General features: G+C 38.4%; 1 protein-coding gene across 1 annotated transcript; it reads left to right on the plus strand.

The window, feature by feature from the left end:
• The first annotated feature begins 14,718 nt into the window (after nucleotides 1-14,718).
• LOC129012508 (large ribosomal subunit protein eL31-like) lies at nucleotides 14,719-16,276 on the plus strand. Its single transcript, XM_054448203.2, has one exon. The coding sequence runs from the start codon at nucleotides 14,760-14,762 to the stop codon at nucleotides 15,123-15,125; it is 366 nt and encodes a 121-aa protein (XP_054304178.1). The 5' UTR covers nucleotides 14,719-14,759; the 3' UTR covers nucleotides 15,126-16,276.
• Nucleotides 16,277-19,123: the final 2,847 nt, after the last annotated feature.

The raw sequence follows: 19,123 nt of genomic DNA on the forward strand, positions 1-19,123 counted from the left end.
TTTTATCATGAATGGGTATTGAACTTTATCAAATGCTTTTATGCATCTATTGAAATGATGGTTTTTTTTTCTTTTTAAATCTGTTAATATGGTAAATTACATTCATTGGTGTTGAATTGGTCCAAATTTGTATTGGTCAACATGTATTATCCTTTTATATAATATTGAATTTCTTTGCTAAAATTTGGTAAAACTTTTTGCATCTATGTTCATGAGAGATATTGGTCTCTAGGCTTTCTTATTTTTTTTAAATTATTTTTATTCTATTCTATTTATTTATTTTTGACACAGAGTCTTGCTCTGTCACCCAGGCTGGAGTGCAGTGGTGCCATCTCGGCTTACTGCAACCTCTGTTTCCCAAGTTCAAACGATTCTCCTGCCTCAGCCACCCCAGTAGCTGGGATTATAGGTGCCTGCCACCACGCCCGGCTAATTTTTGTATTTTTAGAAGAGATGGGGTTTCACCATGTTGGTGAGGTCTCTAACTCTAGACCTTAAGTGACAGGCCCGCCTTGGCCTTCCAAAGTGCTGGGATTACAAGCGTGAGCCACCGCGCTTGGCCTCTTCTTTATTTTTTAAAATACTTTTTGTTTACAGGCTATTAAAATGGAGCTGTGGGAGTGGAGAAGGAACAAAGAAATCTGTAAATGGTGATGACCAATTAGTTGTAAACACCACTGCACTTGGACCAGCATAGGTTTGGTTTCTTGTCATGCCTTTGCCTGGATGTCTGAGTTGCGAAGTGTTCTTTTCTCCCTAATTTTCTGGAAGACTTGGTATAGAATTGGTATTATTTATTCCTTAAATGTTTGTTAGAATTTGGCAGTAAAACCATCTGGACCTTAAGTTTTCTTTGCAGGAAAGTTTTGATAATAAATTCAATTTCTTTTTTTTTAATTTTTATTTTACTTTAAGTTCTGGGATACATGTGCAGAAAGTGCAGGTTTGTTACATAGGTATAGAAGTGCCATGGTGGTTTGCTGCACCTATCAACCCATCATCTAGGTTTTAAGTCTCGCATACATTAGGTATTTGTTCTAATGCTCTTCCTCCCCTTACCCCTACCCCCTGACAGGCCCTGGTGTGTGATATTACCCTCCCTGTGTCCACGTGTTCTCATTGTTCAACTCCCACTTATGAATGACAACATGTGGTGTTTGGTTTTCTGTTCCTGTGTTAGTTTGCTGAGAATGATGGTTTCTAGCTTCATCCATGTCCCTGTAAAGGACATGAACTCATCCTTTTTTATGGCTGCATAGTATCCCATGGTTTATATGTCCCACATTTTCTTTCCCCAGTCTATCATTGATGGGCATTTGGGTGGGTTCCAAATCTTTGCTATTGTAAATAGTGCTGCAATAAACATATGTGTGCAGGTGCCTTTATAGTAGAATGATTTATAATCCTTTGGGTATATACCCAGTAATGAGATTGCTGGGTCAAATGGTATTTCTGGTTCTAGATCATTGAGGAATCACCACACTGTCTTCTTCCACAATGGTTGAACTAATTTACACCCCCACCAACAGTGTAAAAGCGCTCTTGTTTCTCCATCTGTTGTTTCCTGACTTCTTAATAACCACCATTCTAACTGGTGAGATGGTATCTCATTGTGGTTTTGGTTTGCATGTCTCTAATGACCAGTGATGATGAGCTTTTTAAAATATGTTTGTTGGCCCCATAAATGTCTTCTTTTGAGAAGTGTCTGTTCATAACCTTCGCCCACTTTTTGATTGTTTTTTTCTTGTAAATTTGTTTAAGTTCCTTGTAGATTCTGGATATTAGACCTTTGTCAGATGGGTAGCTTGCAAAACTTTTCTCCCATTCTGTAGGTTGCCTGTTCACTCTGGTGATAGTTTCTTTTGTTGTGCAGAAGCTCTTTAGTTTGATGAGATCTCATTTGTCAATTTTGGCTTTTGTTGCCATTGCTTTTGGTGTTTTAGTCATGAAGTCTTTGCCCATGCCTATGTCCTGAATGGCATTGCCTAGGTTTTCTTCTAGGGTTTTTATGGTTTTAGATTTTTACATTTAAGTCTTTAATCCATCTTGAGTTAATTTTTGTATAAGGTGTAAGGAAGGGGTCCAGTTTCTGTTTTCTGCATATGGCTAGCCAGTTTTCCCAGCACCATTTATTAAATAGGGAATCCTTTGCCCATTGCTTGTTTTTGTCAGGTCTGTCAAAGATCAGATGGTTGTAGATGTGTGGTGTTATTTCTGAGGTCTCTGTTCTGTTCCATTGGTCTACATATCTGTTTTGGTACCAGTATCATGCTGTTTTGGTTACTGTAGCCTTGTAGTTTTGTTTGAGGTCAGGTAGCATGATGCCTCCAGCTTTGTTCTTTTTGCTTAGGATTGTCTTGGCTATACGGGCTCTTTTTTGGTTCCACGTGAAATTTAAAGTAGTTTTTTCTAAGTCTGCAAAGAAAGTCAATGGTAGTTTCATGGGAATAGCATTGAATCTATAAATTACTTTGGGCAGTATGGCCATTTTCATGATATTTATTCTTCCTATCCATGAGCATGGAATGTTTTTCCATTTGTTTGCATACTCTCTTATTTCCTTGAGCAGTGGTTTGTAGTTCTCCTTGAAGAGGTCCTTCATGTCCCTTGTAAGTTGTATTCCTTGGTATTTTATTCTCTTTGTAGCAATTGTGAATGGGAGTTCACCATGATTTGGCTCTCTGTCTGTTGGTGGTGTATAGGAATGCTTGTGATTTTTGCACATTGATTTTGTATCCTGAGACTTTGCTGAAGTTGGTTATCACCTTGAGTTTTGGGGCTGAGACGATGGGGTTTTCTAAATATACAATCATGTCATCTACAAACAGAGACAATTTGACTTCTTCTCTTCTTATTTGAATACGCTTTATTTCTTTCTCTTGCCTGATTGCCTGGGCCAGAACTTCCAATACTATGTTGAATAGGAGTGATGAGAGAGGGCATCCTTGTCTTGTGCCGGTTTTCAAAGGGAATGCTTCCAGCTTTTGCCCATTTGGTATGATATTGGCTATGGGTTTGCCATAAATAGCTCTGATTATTTTGAGATATGTTCCATCAATACCTAGTTTATTGAGAGTTTTTAGCATGAAGGGATGTTGAATTTTATCAAAGGCCTTCTCTGCATCTATTGAGATAATCATGTGGTTTTTGTCATTGGTTCTGTTTATGTGATGGATTACGTTTATTGATTTGTGTATGTTGAACAAGCCTTGCATCCCAGGGATGAAGCCAACTTGACCATGGTGGATAAGCTTTTTGATGTGCTGCTGGATTTGGTTTGCCAGTATTTTATTGAGGATTTTCTCATCGGTGTCCATCAGGGATATTGGCCTGACATTTTCTTTTTTAGTTGTGTATCTGACAGGTTTTGGTATCAGGATGATGCTGGCCTCATAAAATGAGTTAGAGATGAGTCCCTCTTTATCTATTATTTGGAATAGTTTCAGAAAGAATGGTACCAGCCTCTTTATACCTCTGGTAGAATTCAGCTGTGAATCTGTCTGGTCCTGGGCTTTTTTTGGTTGGTAGGTTATTAACTACTGCCTCAATTTTGGAACTTGTTATTGGTCTATTCAGGGATTCAACTTCTTCCTGGTTTAGTCTTGGGAGGGTGTATGTGTCCAGCAATTTATTCATTTCTTCTAGAATTTCTAGTTTATTTGCGTAGAAGTGTTTGTAGTATTCTCTGATGGTAGTCTGTATTTCTGTGGGATCAGTGGTGATATTTCCTTTATCATTTTTTTGCGTGTCTATTTGATTCCCCTCTCTTTTCTTCTTTATTAGTCTAGCTAGTGGTCCATGTATTTTGTTAATCTTTTCAAAAAACCAGCTCCTGGATTCATTGATTTTTTGAAGGGTTTTTCATGTCTCTTATCTCTGTCAGTTCTGCACTGATCTTAGTTATTTCTTGTCTTCTGCTGGTTTTTGAATTTGTTTGCTCTTGCTTCTCCAGTTCTTTTAATTGTGATGTTAGGATGGTGATTTTAGATCTTTCCAGCTTTCTGTTGTGGGCATTTAGTGCTATAAATTTCCCTCTACACACTGCTTTAGCTTTGTCCCAGAGATTCTGGTATGCTGTCTCTTTGTTCTCATTGGTTTCAAAGAACTTCTTTATTTCTGTCATAATTTCATTATTTACTCAGTAGTCATTCAGGAGCAGGTTGTTCAATTTCCATGTAGTTTTGCAGTTTTGAGTGAGTTTCTTAATCCTGGGTTCTAATTTGATTGCACTGTGGTCTGAGAGACTGTTTGTTATGCTTTCTGTTCTTTTGCATTTGCTGAGGAGTGTTTTTCTTCCAATTATGTATTAAATTTTAGAATACACGCTATGTGATGCTAAGAAGAACGTATATTCAGTTGATTTGGGGTGGAGAATTCTGTAGATGTCTATTAGATCCACTTGGTCTAGAGTTGAGTTCAAGTCCTGAATATCCTTGTTAATTTTCTGTCTCATTGATCCGTCTAATATTGACAGTGGGGTGTTAAAGTCTCCCACTATTATTGTGTGGGAGTCTAAGTCTCTTTGTATGTCTCTAAGGACTTGTTTTATGAATCTGGGTGCTCTTGTGTTGGATGCATATATATTTAGTATAGTTAGCTCTTCTTGTTGCATTGATCCCTTTACCTTTATGTAATGCCCTTCTTTGTCTTTTTGATCTTTGTTGGTTTAAAGTCTGTTTTATCAGAGACTAGGATTGTAACCCCAGTTTTGTTTGTTTGTTTTTGTTTTGTTTTGTTTTTTGTTTTCCATTTGCTTGGTAAATATTCCTCCATCCCTTTATTTTGAGCCCATGTGTGTCTTTGCATGTGAGATGGGTCTCCTGAATACAGCACACCGATGGGTCTTGACTCTGTATCCAATCTGCCAGCCTGTGTCTTTTAATTGGGGCATTTAGCCCATTTACATTTAAGGTTAATATTGTTATGTGTGAATTTGATCCTGTCCTCATGCTGCTAGCTGGTTATTTTGCACATTAGTTGATGCAGTTTCTTCATAGCATCATTGGTCTTTATATTTTGGTGTGTTTTTGCAGTGGCTGGTACCAGCTTTTCCTTTCCATATTTAATGCTTCCTTCAGGATCTGTTGGAAGGCAGGCCTGGTGGTGGCAAAATCCCTCCATATGTGCTTGTCTGGAAAGGATTTATTTCTCTTTCATTTATGAAGTTTAGTTTGGCTGGATATGAAATTCTGAGTTGAAAGTTCTTTTCTTTAAGAATGTTGAATGTTGGCCCCCAACATTCAACTTCTTCTAGCTTGTAGGGTTTCTGAAGAGAGATCTGCTGTTAGTCTGAGGGGCTTCCCTTTATAGGTAACCTGACCTTTCTCTCTGGCTGCCCTTAAAATTTTTTCCTTCATTTTGACCTTGAAGAATCTGAAGATTATGTGTCTTGGGGTTGTTCTTCTTGAGGAGTATCTTAGTGGTGTTCTCTGTATGCCCTGAAGTTGAATGTTGGCCTGTCTTCCTAGGTTGGAGAAGTTCTCCGGAATAATATCCTAAAGTGTGTTTTCCAACTTGGTTCCATTCTCCCCATCACTTTCAGGTACACCAATCAATCATAGGTTTGGTCTGTTCACATAGTCCCATATTTCTTGGAGGCTTTGTTCATTCCTTTTCATTCTTTTTTCTCTAATATTTTCTTCACACCTTATTTCAGTAAGTTGATCTTCAATCTCTGATATCCTTTCTTCCACTTGATCAATTTGGCTACTGATACTTGTGTATGCTTCACGAAGTTCTCGTGCTGTGTTTTTCAGCTCCATCAGGTCATTTATGTTCCTCTCTAAACTGGTTATTCTAGTTAGCATTTCCTGTAACCTTTTATCAAGGTTCTTAGCTTCCCTGCATTAGGTTAGAACACGCTCCTTTAGCTCAGAGGAGTTTGTTATTACCCACCTTCTGAAGCCTACTTCTGTCAATTCGTCGTTCTCATTCTCCATCCAGTTTTGTGCCCTTGCTAGAGAGGAGTTGTAATCATTTGGAGGAGAAGAGGCATTCTGGTTTTTGGAGTTTTCAGTGTTTTTGCATTGGTTTTTCCTCATCTTCATGGATTTGTCTACCTTTGATCCTTGAGGCTGATGACCTTTGGATGGGGTTTTGGTGTGGGGTTCCTTTATGTTGATGTTGTTGCTTTCTGTTTGTTAGTTTTTCTTCTAATAGGCCCCTCTTCTGCAGTTTGCTGGAGGTCCACTCCAGATCCTGTTCACCTGGGTATCACCAGTGGAGGCTGCAGAACAGCAAAGATTGCTGCCTGCTCCTTCCTCTGGAAGCTTCATCCCAGAGGGTCACCAGCCTCATGCCAGCCAGAGCTCTCCTGTATGAGGTGTCTGTCGACCTCTGTTGGGAGGTTTCTCCCAGTCAGGAGACTCAGGGGTCAGGGACCCACTTGAGGAGGCAGTCTGTCCCTTAGCAGAGCTGGTGCGCTATGCTGGGAGAATCCCGCTAGTCAGGATCAGCTGCTCTCTTCAGAGCCAGCAGCCAGGAACAATTAAATCCACTGAAGCTGTGCCCACAGCCGCCCCTTCCCTCAAGTGCTCTGTCCAGGTTTTGTCTGTAAGCCCCTGACTGGGGCTGTTACCTTTCCTTCAGAGATGCCCTGCCCAGTGAGGAGGAATCTAGAGAAGCAGTCTGGCCACAGCCGCTTTGCCACGCCCAGCCCAGATCTCGCAGCCTCCTAACCACTATCGGAAAAATCGCCTACTAAAGTCTCAGTAATGGCGGACGCCCTTCCAATGACCAAGCTCAATTGTCCCAGGTCTACTTCAGACTGCTGTGCTGGCAGCGAGAATTTCAAGCCAGCGGTTCTTAGCTTGCTGGGCTCTGTGGGAGTGGGACCTGCTGAGCGAGACCACTCGGCTCCCTGGCTTCAGCCTCCTTTCCAGGGGAGTGAATGTTTCTGTCTCACTGGGAGCCACTGGGGTAAGAAAAAAACTCCTGTGGCTAGCTCCGTGTCTGCCCAAACAGCTACCCAGTTTTGTGCTTGAAACCCAGGGCCCCGGTGGTGTAGGCACACGAGAGAATCTCCTGATGTGCAGATTGCAAAATCTGTGGGAAAAGCGTAGTAACCCAGCTGGGTAGCACAGTTCCTCACAGCTTCCCTTGGCTGGGGGAAGGGAGGTCCCTGGCCCCTTGCACTTCCCAGGTGGAGCGTCACCCCATCTTGCTTCTGCTCGCTCTCCACGGGTTGGACCCACTGCCTAACCATTCCCAGTGAGATGAACTGGTTACCTCAGTTGGAGATACAGAAATCACCAGCCTTCTGAGTTGGTCTGGCTGGGAGCTGCAGAGCAGAGCTGTTCCTATTCGGCCATCTTGGCCCTTCCCCCCTTGAAAATTCCATTTCTTTAATAGATATAGGGCTATTGAGGCTATTTCTCCTTAAATGAACCTAGATAGTTTGTGTGCAGCTGTCAAGGAATTTGTCCATTTTATCTAAGTTGTCATATTTATCTATATAAAATTTTTCGTAATATTCTTTTATTATCTATTTACCGTCTATAGCAGTACTGATGGCTTTTGAATACTTGCACAGCTAGTTGCAAATCTATAGTCATGTCACCTGTCTCATTCCCAAGATTTAAAAATGCACTGCAGGACACAAAGTTATTCCACACACCTCGACTTAGCTTATTTGTGTATTTCTTCCAAGAGAAAAAAAAAAGAGGCCAGGCATGGTGGCTCACGCCTGTAATCCCAGCACTTTGGGAGGCTAAGGCAGGTGGATTACTTTAGGTCAGGAGTTTGAGAACAGCCTGGCCAACATGGCGAAACTCCATCTCTACTAAAATACAAAAATTAGCTGGTGGTGGCGGGCACCTATAGTCCCAGCTACTGGGTAGGCAGAGGCAGGAGTATTGCTTGAACCCGGGAGGCAGAGGTTGCAGCAAGCCAAGATGGAGCCACTGCACTTCATCCTGGGCGACAAAGTGAGACTCCGTCTCAAAAAAACAAAACAAAAAAAAAGGAAGGTAGGAGAATCACAGAGAGAGGGATGGAGAGAGGAAGGGGAGAGGGAAGGAGAAAGAAAGAATTCACTCAGAACCAGTTTCAGGTTGTTCAGGTAGAAGCTGGAAGTCTCCACATAAGCTAGACATGAATTGACATGCCCCTTTCTGGGTACCTATTTCATCAACTGTTAAACTTTCAGAATACACATTCAGAAAGCATACACAGATGCTCTGAGTTCTCCCATGCACCAGATCTCCCACGCACCAGGGAGTGGCCCCCAGTTTCTAAAGAAAGCCAATCCCTTACCGTCAGGTCACTGGAATTATGGGAAACTCATTCTACTGCCAGGTGGGCCTCATTTTCGTAAAGAAAACTCACATATTCCTGGAAGACAGTGCCCTGGGCTATTTTTTCTACCTGACTGCTAGCAGCAAATAAAATATTTAAGAATTTATGGAGTATAGTGCCCTGAATTCCTTCCCTTAGAAATTGGAATGGCTTGAGGTTCTTAGGCCACAAACAATTTTTAAAATATGTGTATTTTTTTTTCTTACTCTGTGTGATGGCTCTGCAGATTTGTTCAGCAAAATGACTCCTTAACAGAGTTATCCTGAGCTGCTATATCACAGAGACAGGAAGGCTTCTGCTGGAGCCTAAGGTTTCTCTCCCTTCTCTTAGCTGCTTTATTTGAGACTGCCAGCATAGGGCACAGCCTTCAACTCTCAGCTCACCATGGATTTGTTAATTAATTGAAATAATTCTCCCAATTTTTGCGTTGAAGTAGAATATCTTACAGAACCATGAGCTTCTTTCCCCCAACATGAATAACTGAGAAAATGAAGGTATCAGTAATCCACTTCCAATTTGACAGAGCAATTTTACAAGTATTTATTTTGTGTAGGAGTATATAGATGTAAATTAAAACATTATTGCTCAGGCGACAGATTTTGAAATAATATCATCAAAATGAAGCATGGATTTATTTTTGAAGATAATTTTCACAGGATGTGGCAGTTTTTAAAGGAATTCTGCAAGGTCTCATTACTCAGATTTTACTTCCAAGGACAGATTGATATCAACAGAACAGGTTGCAAACAAATATGAATATCCACACATCTCCATTTTGTCCAAGAAAACAATATTATATTTTAATAAAATGCTTCAGTTTAACACCTTATCGAATTGGATTCTTGAAGCAGCTTTATGACATAGAAGGATAGTGCTCCTCTGTTAATCAAAGGGAGAGGGGACATCTCTTTCTGATACTGCCTATATTTCTTATGAAAACTTGCATTTTTAAAGTTAAAGCCTACAATTTTATTGGTTAGCAAATAAGCAAAAAGAAGGCCTATAAAACTCAATTTTATTCATAAAAGTGATGTAGAAATAAACAGGATTTTACTTAATAATAGTAAAATAAGTTGCATAGAACACTGAGCTTCCAAATGTTATTTACAATACATACTAATGGTAGAAAATAAGGAAAAAGGAAATTAAAAAATCATCCATAAGTCCTTCACCTAGAGACTTCTCCTATGGATAGTTTGGCTTATTTTTATCTGGGTGGTTTTTATCCCCCAAAAAGTTCAAGGGGGAAATATAGACTATGACTAACTCTATGTATTGATGAAAATATAAGTGCAAATATGTATATTAAAAATATTAGGAGCATAGCTTGAGCCCAGGAGTTCAAAACCAGACTGGGCAACATAGCGAGACTCCATCTTCACAAAATATTTTTTTTAACTTTTATTTTAAGTTCAGGGATATATGTGCAGGTTGGTGACATGGGTAAACTTGTGTCATGGGGGGGTTGTTATACAGGTTATTTTATCACCCAGGTACTAAGCCTTGGATCCATTAGTTATTTTTCCTGATTTTCTCTCTCCTCCCACTCTCCACCCTCTGGTAGGCCCCAGTGTTTTTCCCCTCTCTGTGTCCATGTGTTCTCTTCATTTAGCTCCCACTTACAAGTGAGAACATGAGGTATTTGGTTTTTGTTCCAGTGTTAGTTTGCTAAGGATAATGGCCTCCAGCTCCATCCCTGTCCCTGAAAAGGACATGATCTCATTCTTTTTTGTGGCTGTATAGTATACCATGGTATATATGTATCACATTTGCTTTATCTAGTCTATCATTGATGGGCATTTAGGTTGATTCCATGTCTTTGCAATGGTGAATAGTGCTGCAATGAATATACATGTGCACATGTCTTTATAATAAAAGGATTTCTATTCCTTTGGGTATGTACCCAGTAATGGGATTGCTGAGTCAAATGGTATTTCTGTATTTAGGTATTTGAGGAATCGCCACAAATTTTTTAATTATTAGCTGGGCATGGTGGTGCGTGCCTGTGGTCCCACTTACTTGGGAGGCTGAGGCAGGAGGACAGCTTGAGCCTGGGAGGTCAGGGTAGCAGTGAGCCATGATCAAACCGCTGCACTCTAGCTTGGGCAACAGAGCAAGACCCCAATTGAATAATAATAATAAATAAAAATATGCCAAGCTCAGTGGCTTATGCCTGTAACTGCAGCACTTTGGGTGGGAGGCTGAGGCAGGAGGATTGCTTGAGCCCAGTAGTTTGAGGCTAGAGTGAAGTATGATTGCACCACTGCACTCCAGCCTATGTGACACAGCCAAACACACACACACACACACACGCACACGCAGCTTCCAGACTACTGAAAATATGTAATAGAGGTACTTTTCCCTATTCCTCCTGCTAAGTACAGCTAAAAACCCTAGATATTATATATAAAACAGAAATAAGAAGACTTAAAAATGGAGAAAAGAGAAAAGAAAGCAGATGAGCAAGGGACCTTGTAACCTGGGGAACAAAATGGTGCTGAGTTCCGTAGGTTTTCTTTTTGTTTCATGTATGCTACACTTGGAGCTGAAAAAGCCAGCAACCCAGAAATGTCAAAGGTATAGAGAAAAAAAGCCTCAGGAAAATCCTTCTCTTCCTCCCCAAAAGACAAGGAAAGGGGCAGCCTAGCATGACTGAAAATGTTTAGATAGTAAATGCACTAGTCTAGCAATACCACAGGAAAAAAAAAAAAAAAAACTGTGGTCCCACCACCACCCACAAAAGCATCAGATAAAGTAGACCACAGAGCAGAGTAAATTACCAGAGACAGAAAGGGACTTTATTTAATGATAAAAAGGCCAATCCACCAAAAAGACATCCTAAATGTAAATTCACCAAGCGAGAGAGCTACAAAATATGTGAAGCGAAAGTGATAGCATTAAAAGTAGAAGTTGGCACATCCACAATTATAGCTGGAAGCTTCAAAGCTCCTCTCTCAATATGATTGATAGAACAACTAGATGGAAAATCAGCAAAAATACAGAAGAACTCAATGACACCATCAAGCAACATGATCTAATCAATATTTATATAACACTCCACCCAAAAACAGCAGAACACATTTTTATCAAGGGCCCACTGAGATAAATCATATGCTAAGCCAAAATAAATCCTCAACAAATTTAAAAGACTCAACATTATACAGAGCATGTTTTCCAACCACGATGAAACCAAACTAGAATCAATAACAGAAAGATAACAGGAACATCTCTAAGTACCTGGAAACCAAACAACATACTTCTGCATAATCCATGGGTCAGAGAGGAAGTCTCAAGGGAAATAAAATAAAATACACTAAATGGAATAAAAATGAAAATACAACATATAAAAATTTGTGGGACACAATTAAAACAGTATTAGAATGGAAATTTATAGCACTAATTGCATAGAGAAAAATCTCAAATCAATAATCTAAGCTCCCACCTCAAGAATCTAAAAAAAGAAGAGCAAAATAAACCCAAAGCAAGCAGAAGGAAGGCAAGAATAAAGATAAGCACACAAAACAGTGAAATTGATTACAGAAAAACAATAGAGAAAATAAATAAGAAATAGAGAAAAATTGATCTTCATTGAAAAGATAAAATTGACAAACCTCAAGCAAGACTGACAGAGCAAAGATACAAGTTACCAATAAACCAGCAGATATCAAAAGGAGAATAAGGGAATACTATAATTTTATTTATTTATTTTTAATATATATATTTTTATTATTTTTTTTTTAGACAGAGTATCCCTCTGCCACCCAGGCAGAGTGCAGTGGCGTGATCTTGGCTCACTACAACCTCCGCCTCCCAGGTTCAAGCAATTCTTCTGCCTCAGCCTCCCAAGTAGCTGGAACTACAGGTACACCCCACCATACCAGGCTAATTTTGGTATTTTCAGTAGAGGCAGGGTTTCACCATGTTAGTCAGGCTGGTCTCAAACTCCTGACCTCAGGTGATCTGCCTGCCTCAGCCTCTGAAAGTGCTAGGATTACAGGAGTGAGCCACTGCTCCTGGCCCATATTTATTTTTTAAAAAATAGAGATGGGAATCTCACTATGTTGCCAAAGCTGGTGTCAAACTCCTGGCCTCAAGCAGTTTTCTCATCTCGGCCTCCCAAGGTGCTAGGATTACAGGCATGAGCCACTGCGCCTGGCCTATAATTTTAAACACATAAATTTGCCAACTTAGATGAAATAATTCCTCAAAAAGCACAAACTGCCACAGTTCATCCAGAATGAAATAGATTCTTGTGTAGCTCTGTAATTATAAAGGAAATTGAATTCATAATTTTAAAACACCCCAAAAAGAAATCTCCAGTCCTAGATGGTTTTACTGGTGAATTCTGCCAAACATTTGAAGAAGAATTAGCCAATTCTATACAATGTTTTTCAGAATATAGAATAGGAAGGAACACATTCCAATTCATTTTACAAAGTTAGTTTATCCTGATACCAAAGCCAGACAAAGACTACACATTCTTTCTAAGTGCCCATGACACATATACCAAGATAGACTATCATATCTTGGGCTAAAGACACATACAGGTTTAATACACACACACACACACACACACACACACACACACACACACAAGAAAACTACAGACTAATATTTTTCATGACTATAGATGCAAAAATACTGAACAAAATATTAGCAAATAGAATTTAGTAACATATAAAAAGAATTATACAGCATGACCAAGTGGGGTTTATTCCTGGAATGCAAGACTGGTTCAATATTTCAAAATCAATCAATGTAATCCACCATGTTAACATGCTAAAGAAGAAAAATCACATCAAAAATCATGTCAAACCATAAAAAATCATGTCAATTAATGCAAAAAAAATCAACAAAACACCTATTCCTGATGAACAGTCTAAAAAAAAATTTAAAAAGAAACAAGCAAAAAGGAAAGGGCATAGAGGGAAACTTCCTCAACTTGATAAAGAACATCTACACAGACTTTTGGCTAACACCATACTCAACAATGAAAGACTGCATGTTTCCCCCTAAAATAAAAACGAAGTAAAGATGTCTGCTAGCACCGCTCTTATTCAACATAATGCTGGAAGTTCTAGCCAGTTCACTAAGATAAGAGAAGAAAATAAAAGGCATATGGGTAGGAAAGAAATAAGTAAAATGCCCCTTCTTATATATGATGTGATTGTCTACCTAGAAAATCCCAAGAATACATTAAAAACTCCTAGAACTAATAAGTGAGTCTTCAGCAAGGTTGCAACATACAAGATAAACATACAAGATAAAAAATCAATTGTATTTCTACATATTGACAATGAACATGTGGACTCTGAAATTTAAAACAGTATCATTTACAATTACAATACTAAGAAGAAAAAAGAAATAGGTATAAATCTAACAAAACACGTATAGGTTTTGTATGACAAAAACTACACAACACTGATGAAGGAAAGTTTGTAAAAATCTAAATAAATGGAGAGACATATCATGTTTATGGATTGGAAAACTTAATATAGTAAAGAAGTCAATTCTGCCCAAACTAATATACACCTTTAACACAGTTCTTGTCAAAATCCTAGCGTGATTTTTTATAGATCTAGACAATATTATTTTTAAATGTATATGGAAAGACAAAGGAACTGGAATAGCTTAAAAATCTCAAAAAAAGAAGAATATTGGGAGGAATCAGTCTAACCAATTTTAAAACTTACAATGTAGTTACAATAATCAAGATTGTATGATATTGGCAGAGTGATAGACACAGAATAATGGGACAGAATAGAGAACCGGAAATAGGCCCACACAAATACGCCCAACTGATTATTGACAAAGGTGCAAAACCAATTCAATGAGGAAAAATGGCCTTTTCAACAAATGATTGTTGGAGCAATTGGTCATCCATAGGGAAAAAAAATAAACTTCAACTTAAGTATCATACCTCATAAAAAATAAACTCAGATGGATCCTGGGTTTATTTACTTACTTATTCATGTACATTTTTGAGATAAGGTCTCACTCTGTTGCCCACGCTGGAGTGCAGTGGTACAATCATAGCTCACTGCAGCCTTGACCTCCTGTACTCAAGCAACCTTCCGACCTCAGCCTTCCAGGTAGCTGAGACTTCCCAGGTAACTTTTTTTTTTTTTTTTTTTTTTTTTTTGTAGAGGCCAAGTCTCACTATGCTGCCCAGGCTGGTCTCAAACTCCTGGATTCAAGCAATCCTCCTGCCTTGGCCTCCCAAAGTGCTGGGATTACAGGTGTGAGCCACTGTGCCTGGGTGATCCTGGGTTTAAATGTAGAAAGTAAAACTATAAAACTTAAAAAAACAACAAAACTGGAGAACATATTCTTTGGGACGTAGGACTAGCCAAAGAATTCTTAGACTTGACACCCAAAGCATGATCTATTAAATGACATAGATTCTCGGCTTTCCTTCTCCCACAATCCCTCGCGCTCTTCCTTTCCAACTTGGACCCTGCAGAATGGCTCCCGCAAAGAAGGGTGGCGAGAAGAAAAAGGGCCGTTCTGCCATCAACGAGGTGGTGACCCGAGAATACACCATCAACATTCACAAGCACATCCATGGAGTGGGCTTCAAGAAGTGTGCCCCTCGGGCACTCAAAGGGCTTCGGAAATTTGCCATGAAGGAGATGGGAACTCCAGATGCGTGCATTGATATCAGGCTCAACAAAGCTGTCTGGGCCAAAGGAATAAGAATGTCCCATACCGAATCCGTGTGCGGCTGTCCCGAAAACGTAATGAGGATGAAGATTCACCAAATAAGCTCTATACTTTGGTTACCTATGTACCTGTTGCCACTTTTGAAAATCTACAGTCAATGTGGATGAGAACTAATCGCTGATCGTCAAATACATCAAATAAAGTTATAAAATTGCCTTCGGAAAAAAAAAAAAGACATAGGTTCTTGTTGGATATGTAGAAATCATAGATTGAAGTGTTTAATTATTTGGCTAACAACAGTTACAGAAATGTATGTTACAATGTGTTTGACAAGTCTTAAGTAATCTTGTTGAGATAATGATTTGTATAATTTAAATTATCTGTTGAAATTGTGGTTTTCAGCAAAAATAGAAAAATTAAGAAACATTTCATTCCAGTGGGCACAGGAGTACAGTAAACAGAGAGACTAGTGTGGTAGGGAAAATATATACTTTTTTTTGTATTATTCAAGACTAAGAATATTACAAAATAGAAGAGATTACAATGCACAAGATTGCAAAAAGAAAGATGTGATCAAACAATCAAAAACTAATCTGTGAAAAGACCAATAAAAAAGACTTCTGACAAGTCTAATTAAGATAAGCAGAGATATAAAGATGTCTCTTTTATTCAACCATTTAACATTATTTTTGTCTAATATCAAAGAAGTAACATTGGGATAACCACAAATCTTGGTCATATTGCTATAGAAAATTGGGTAATAGGGAATTGAGTTTATTTCCCTAAAGAAAGGAATGCTAATGAAAAGCAAGCTAATTTTCCTGGAAGATCTTAGAAAAAGTTCAGGAATTTGGAGGAATCATGTACAACAAAATATGTGGTTAAAGAATGATTCTAAAAATGAGAGGATAATTGTAAACTCTGTATAAGGAGAAGTTAGATTCTTGGGGCCTCTCTCCTACCCAGGGTGACTATTTGCAGGTGACTAATTTTTCCCTGTCATAGTTTAATTCTCAGGAGAAATTGACCCAGCCAGCAGCTGCAGGTGAATTCAGGTGAGTTGAGTGAGTATGAGGTGAGGCATTATGGTCTCCCCTATATCACCTGCAAACCCTTTCTCAGGATGCCCTGGCAAACATGCTGCAGCCACGCAAGGAAGAAACCAAGAAATAGAAAGACATAAGATTCAGGAAACAGGATTTCATGTAAAAGATAGAGAAGTCCTAGGACAACAGCTGTGCAAGAGGTCCAGAGATCAAATGACCGAAAACAGTGTCAAAAAAGGAGGGACATCTTGCTAATGGAAAAAAAAAAAAAAGGAAGGAAGAGAAACTGAAAAGCTACATGGTGCATTTGACCACATGGAAAATAGTATTAAGCTGCTTTAGAACATTTTTTAAAATCTTTGGAAAAGCTAATAAACACATAGACAACTAAAAAATATATGAAAATGAGGCATTTATTATCTCTAGAGGAAAAAAAAGATTGTTCAAGAAGGGAAATATAAGCAGACAACACTATTTGTCTCAGCAACAAAGAGTAATCATAAATTGTGATAAAGCTATGTTGGAGCACATGGTAGGAAAAGTGGGAAGTGAGTAAGCACGGTATAATAAGAATAGTCCTCATATTCTATAGTAGGAAATCAAATAGATAGTGTCTAATGTTGAAAAATCAAGAAATAGCAGCATATTGTATTGTTTGGAAATATGGAGGTAAATTAGCAGAAGACATAGTTGAAAGAATTGAACATGGTTGCCTCTGAGAAGTAGAGCTGAGATGTGAGGGAAGGGGCAGTAAACAGCTATTTCTTGTTATATGCCTTCTATTCTATTATACCATGTAAACTAAGTGTGTGTGTTGCTATAATAAAAAACAAAACTTTATTTTAAAATGAAAGAAAATATTGTCTTCGTACATATACTTAAAGATACTCACATACAGAAAAATCATACAGACCACATTTACTGACTGTCCTGCAATAAAATAGAAAACAAAAAAGTAGTGCTCATTTCTCTTGAACAAAACAAACACAACAAAACACCCTTCCAAATACACTTTGAGTTAAGAAGAAAATAAAACTAAAGTTATAGACTGTTTAGAAACAACAATGACAGGGATACATACATCTCAAAATCTAATGGGTGTGGTCAAAATGGCAGAAGAGGAAAAGGTATAGCCTTTTGTGAATCTGTTTCAAAACAAGAAGTTTAGAAATTAATGAATAATACAGTAAATATAAATGAAATCTAAGAAAGAAATAATATATTAGAAAACAAGCAAAAGGCAAAGTACTTGAGCTAGAAGTCAAAAGCTGAGACAAGACTAATAAAGCAAACCTTTGGTAAGTCTGATTAGGATGAACAAAGAGATAGTGTCAAGATGGGTGACTCCCCAAATGGTTAAGCTAAGTGAATTATGGTCATCTCAGTCCCCTTTCTCATGATGGTTTTAAGAATGAGCATGTGACCCAGTCATGACCAATATGATATGATGGGAAGATGGTTGCAGAACTTCTGAGAAAATGTTCCTCATTGTCAAAAAGAGACACAAGGCCAGGCACAGTGGCTCACGCCTATAATCCCAGCACTTTGGGAGGCCGAGGCGGGTGGATCACCTGAGGTCAGGAGTTTGAGACCAGCCTGGCTGGTCTCCACTAAAAAATACAAAAATTATCTGGGTGTGGTGGTGCATGCCTTAATCCCAGCTACTCAGGAGGCTGAGGCAGGAAAATTGCTTGAACCCAGAAGGCAGAGATTGCAGTGAATGGAAATTGCGCCACTGCAACTCTGTCTCAAAAAAAAAAAAAAAAAAAAAAGGCTACACATAAAAGAGATAGTTAGTCCCTTTCTTTCTATAGCGGTCTGGGTATGATGCTGCTTAGAACCACTATAATCATCTTACTGCTAGCTCAAGGGCAGTGCTCACAGAATTGTAGAAAAGTGGACCAAGAGTTCTGATGTGCTAGAAACTGTCTGTCTCTGGACTTTTTGTTATGTGAGATAATATATTTCCTTAATGTTTAAGCCAATTTGAATCATGATTTCCTGTTATTTCCAACTGAAGTCATCCTAACTGATAAAAGAAAGAAAACCCAAAACCTAGGAATGAGAGGAGGGATGTAAACACAAACACACAACTTATTACCAAAAAATAGGGAAAAAGTGCGATGTACCACTGCATACCTATAAAATGGATGATTCCTAGGAAAGCAAAAGTTTTCAAAATTGACTCCCGAGAGAGAGAAAATCGTAACCAGACCAAAAATGACAGAAAACAAAGTTTGTTAAAGATCTATCACAAAAAATGTACCAAGCTCATATGATATTACAGGAAAATTCTATAAGTCTGAATGAATGAAGAGTTGTAACTTGGGAAGCCTCAATATGACACAGATGTCAAACCTTACCCAAATAATATCTATAAATGCAATGCAATTCTACCAATATCATAATAGTGTTATGGAATTCTTAAGTACATCTGGAAGAGAAGCAGCACAGTAGTAGCCAAGAAAACCTTGAAACAAAAGAATGAGAGATAACTTGACCTTCTATATATCGAAGTACACTATAAAGTTGCAATAACTAAAAATGTGGTATTGATGCAGAAATAGACAAATAGAACAATGTAATAGAAGAGAGGCTAAAAATAGACCTATAAGTGGGAATTTAGGTGATAAATTAGGATTTCAAATTATTCAACTGTTCAACAAATGGTATTGGAACAACTGACTTTCATGTGGAAAAATTATATTAGGTTCTCACCTTACACCAAGTCCAAAAATAAGTTCCAAATATAGTAAAGATCTATTTAAAGCATTTAAGAGTTTTGGATAAATATAATATGATTTCATTCATTAACTCATTCAATAAATAGTGATTGCATTGTTCTAGTCTCTGGAATACACCAGTGAATAATACAAACACCCTGCCCAGAGTGAGCTTACATTTTAGAACTTGTAAGTAAATATTTAAGCAAAAAAATGCATGATTACATACAGTGATAGATACCATGAAGGAAATAAGAGCAGAGGAATAGCAGTAGGGGACGTGCAGTCAGGGATGTCCCTGCTGAAGAAGATATTTGAAAGAACTCATCAAACTCTACCGAGCATGCTCAAACAAAGCGCTTATTTAAAAGTATAGCAAGAGAAAGAAAGTCTAGG

Source organism: Pongo pygmaeus, chromosome 1, assembly GCF_028885625.2.
Source record: "Pongo pygmaeus isolate AG05252 chromosome 1, NHGRI_mPonPyg2-v2.0_pri, whole genome shotgun sequence".
NCBI lineage: Eukaryota > Metazoa > Chordata > Mammalia > Primates > Hominidae > Pongo > Pongo pygmaeus.

Coding starts and splice junctions, on each gene's coding strand:
- LOC129012508 (XM_054448203.2), top strand. CDS start 14,760: ATGGCTCCCGCAAAGAAGGGTGGCGAGAAGAAAAAGGGCCGTTCTGCC.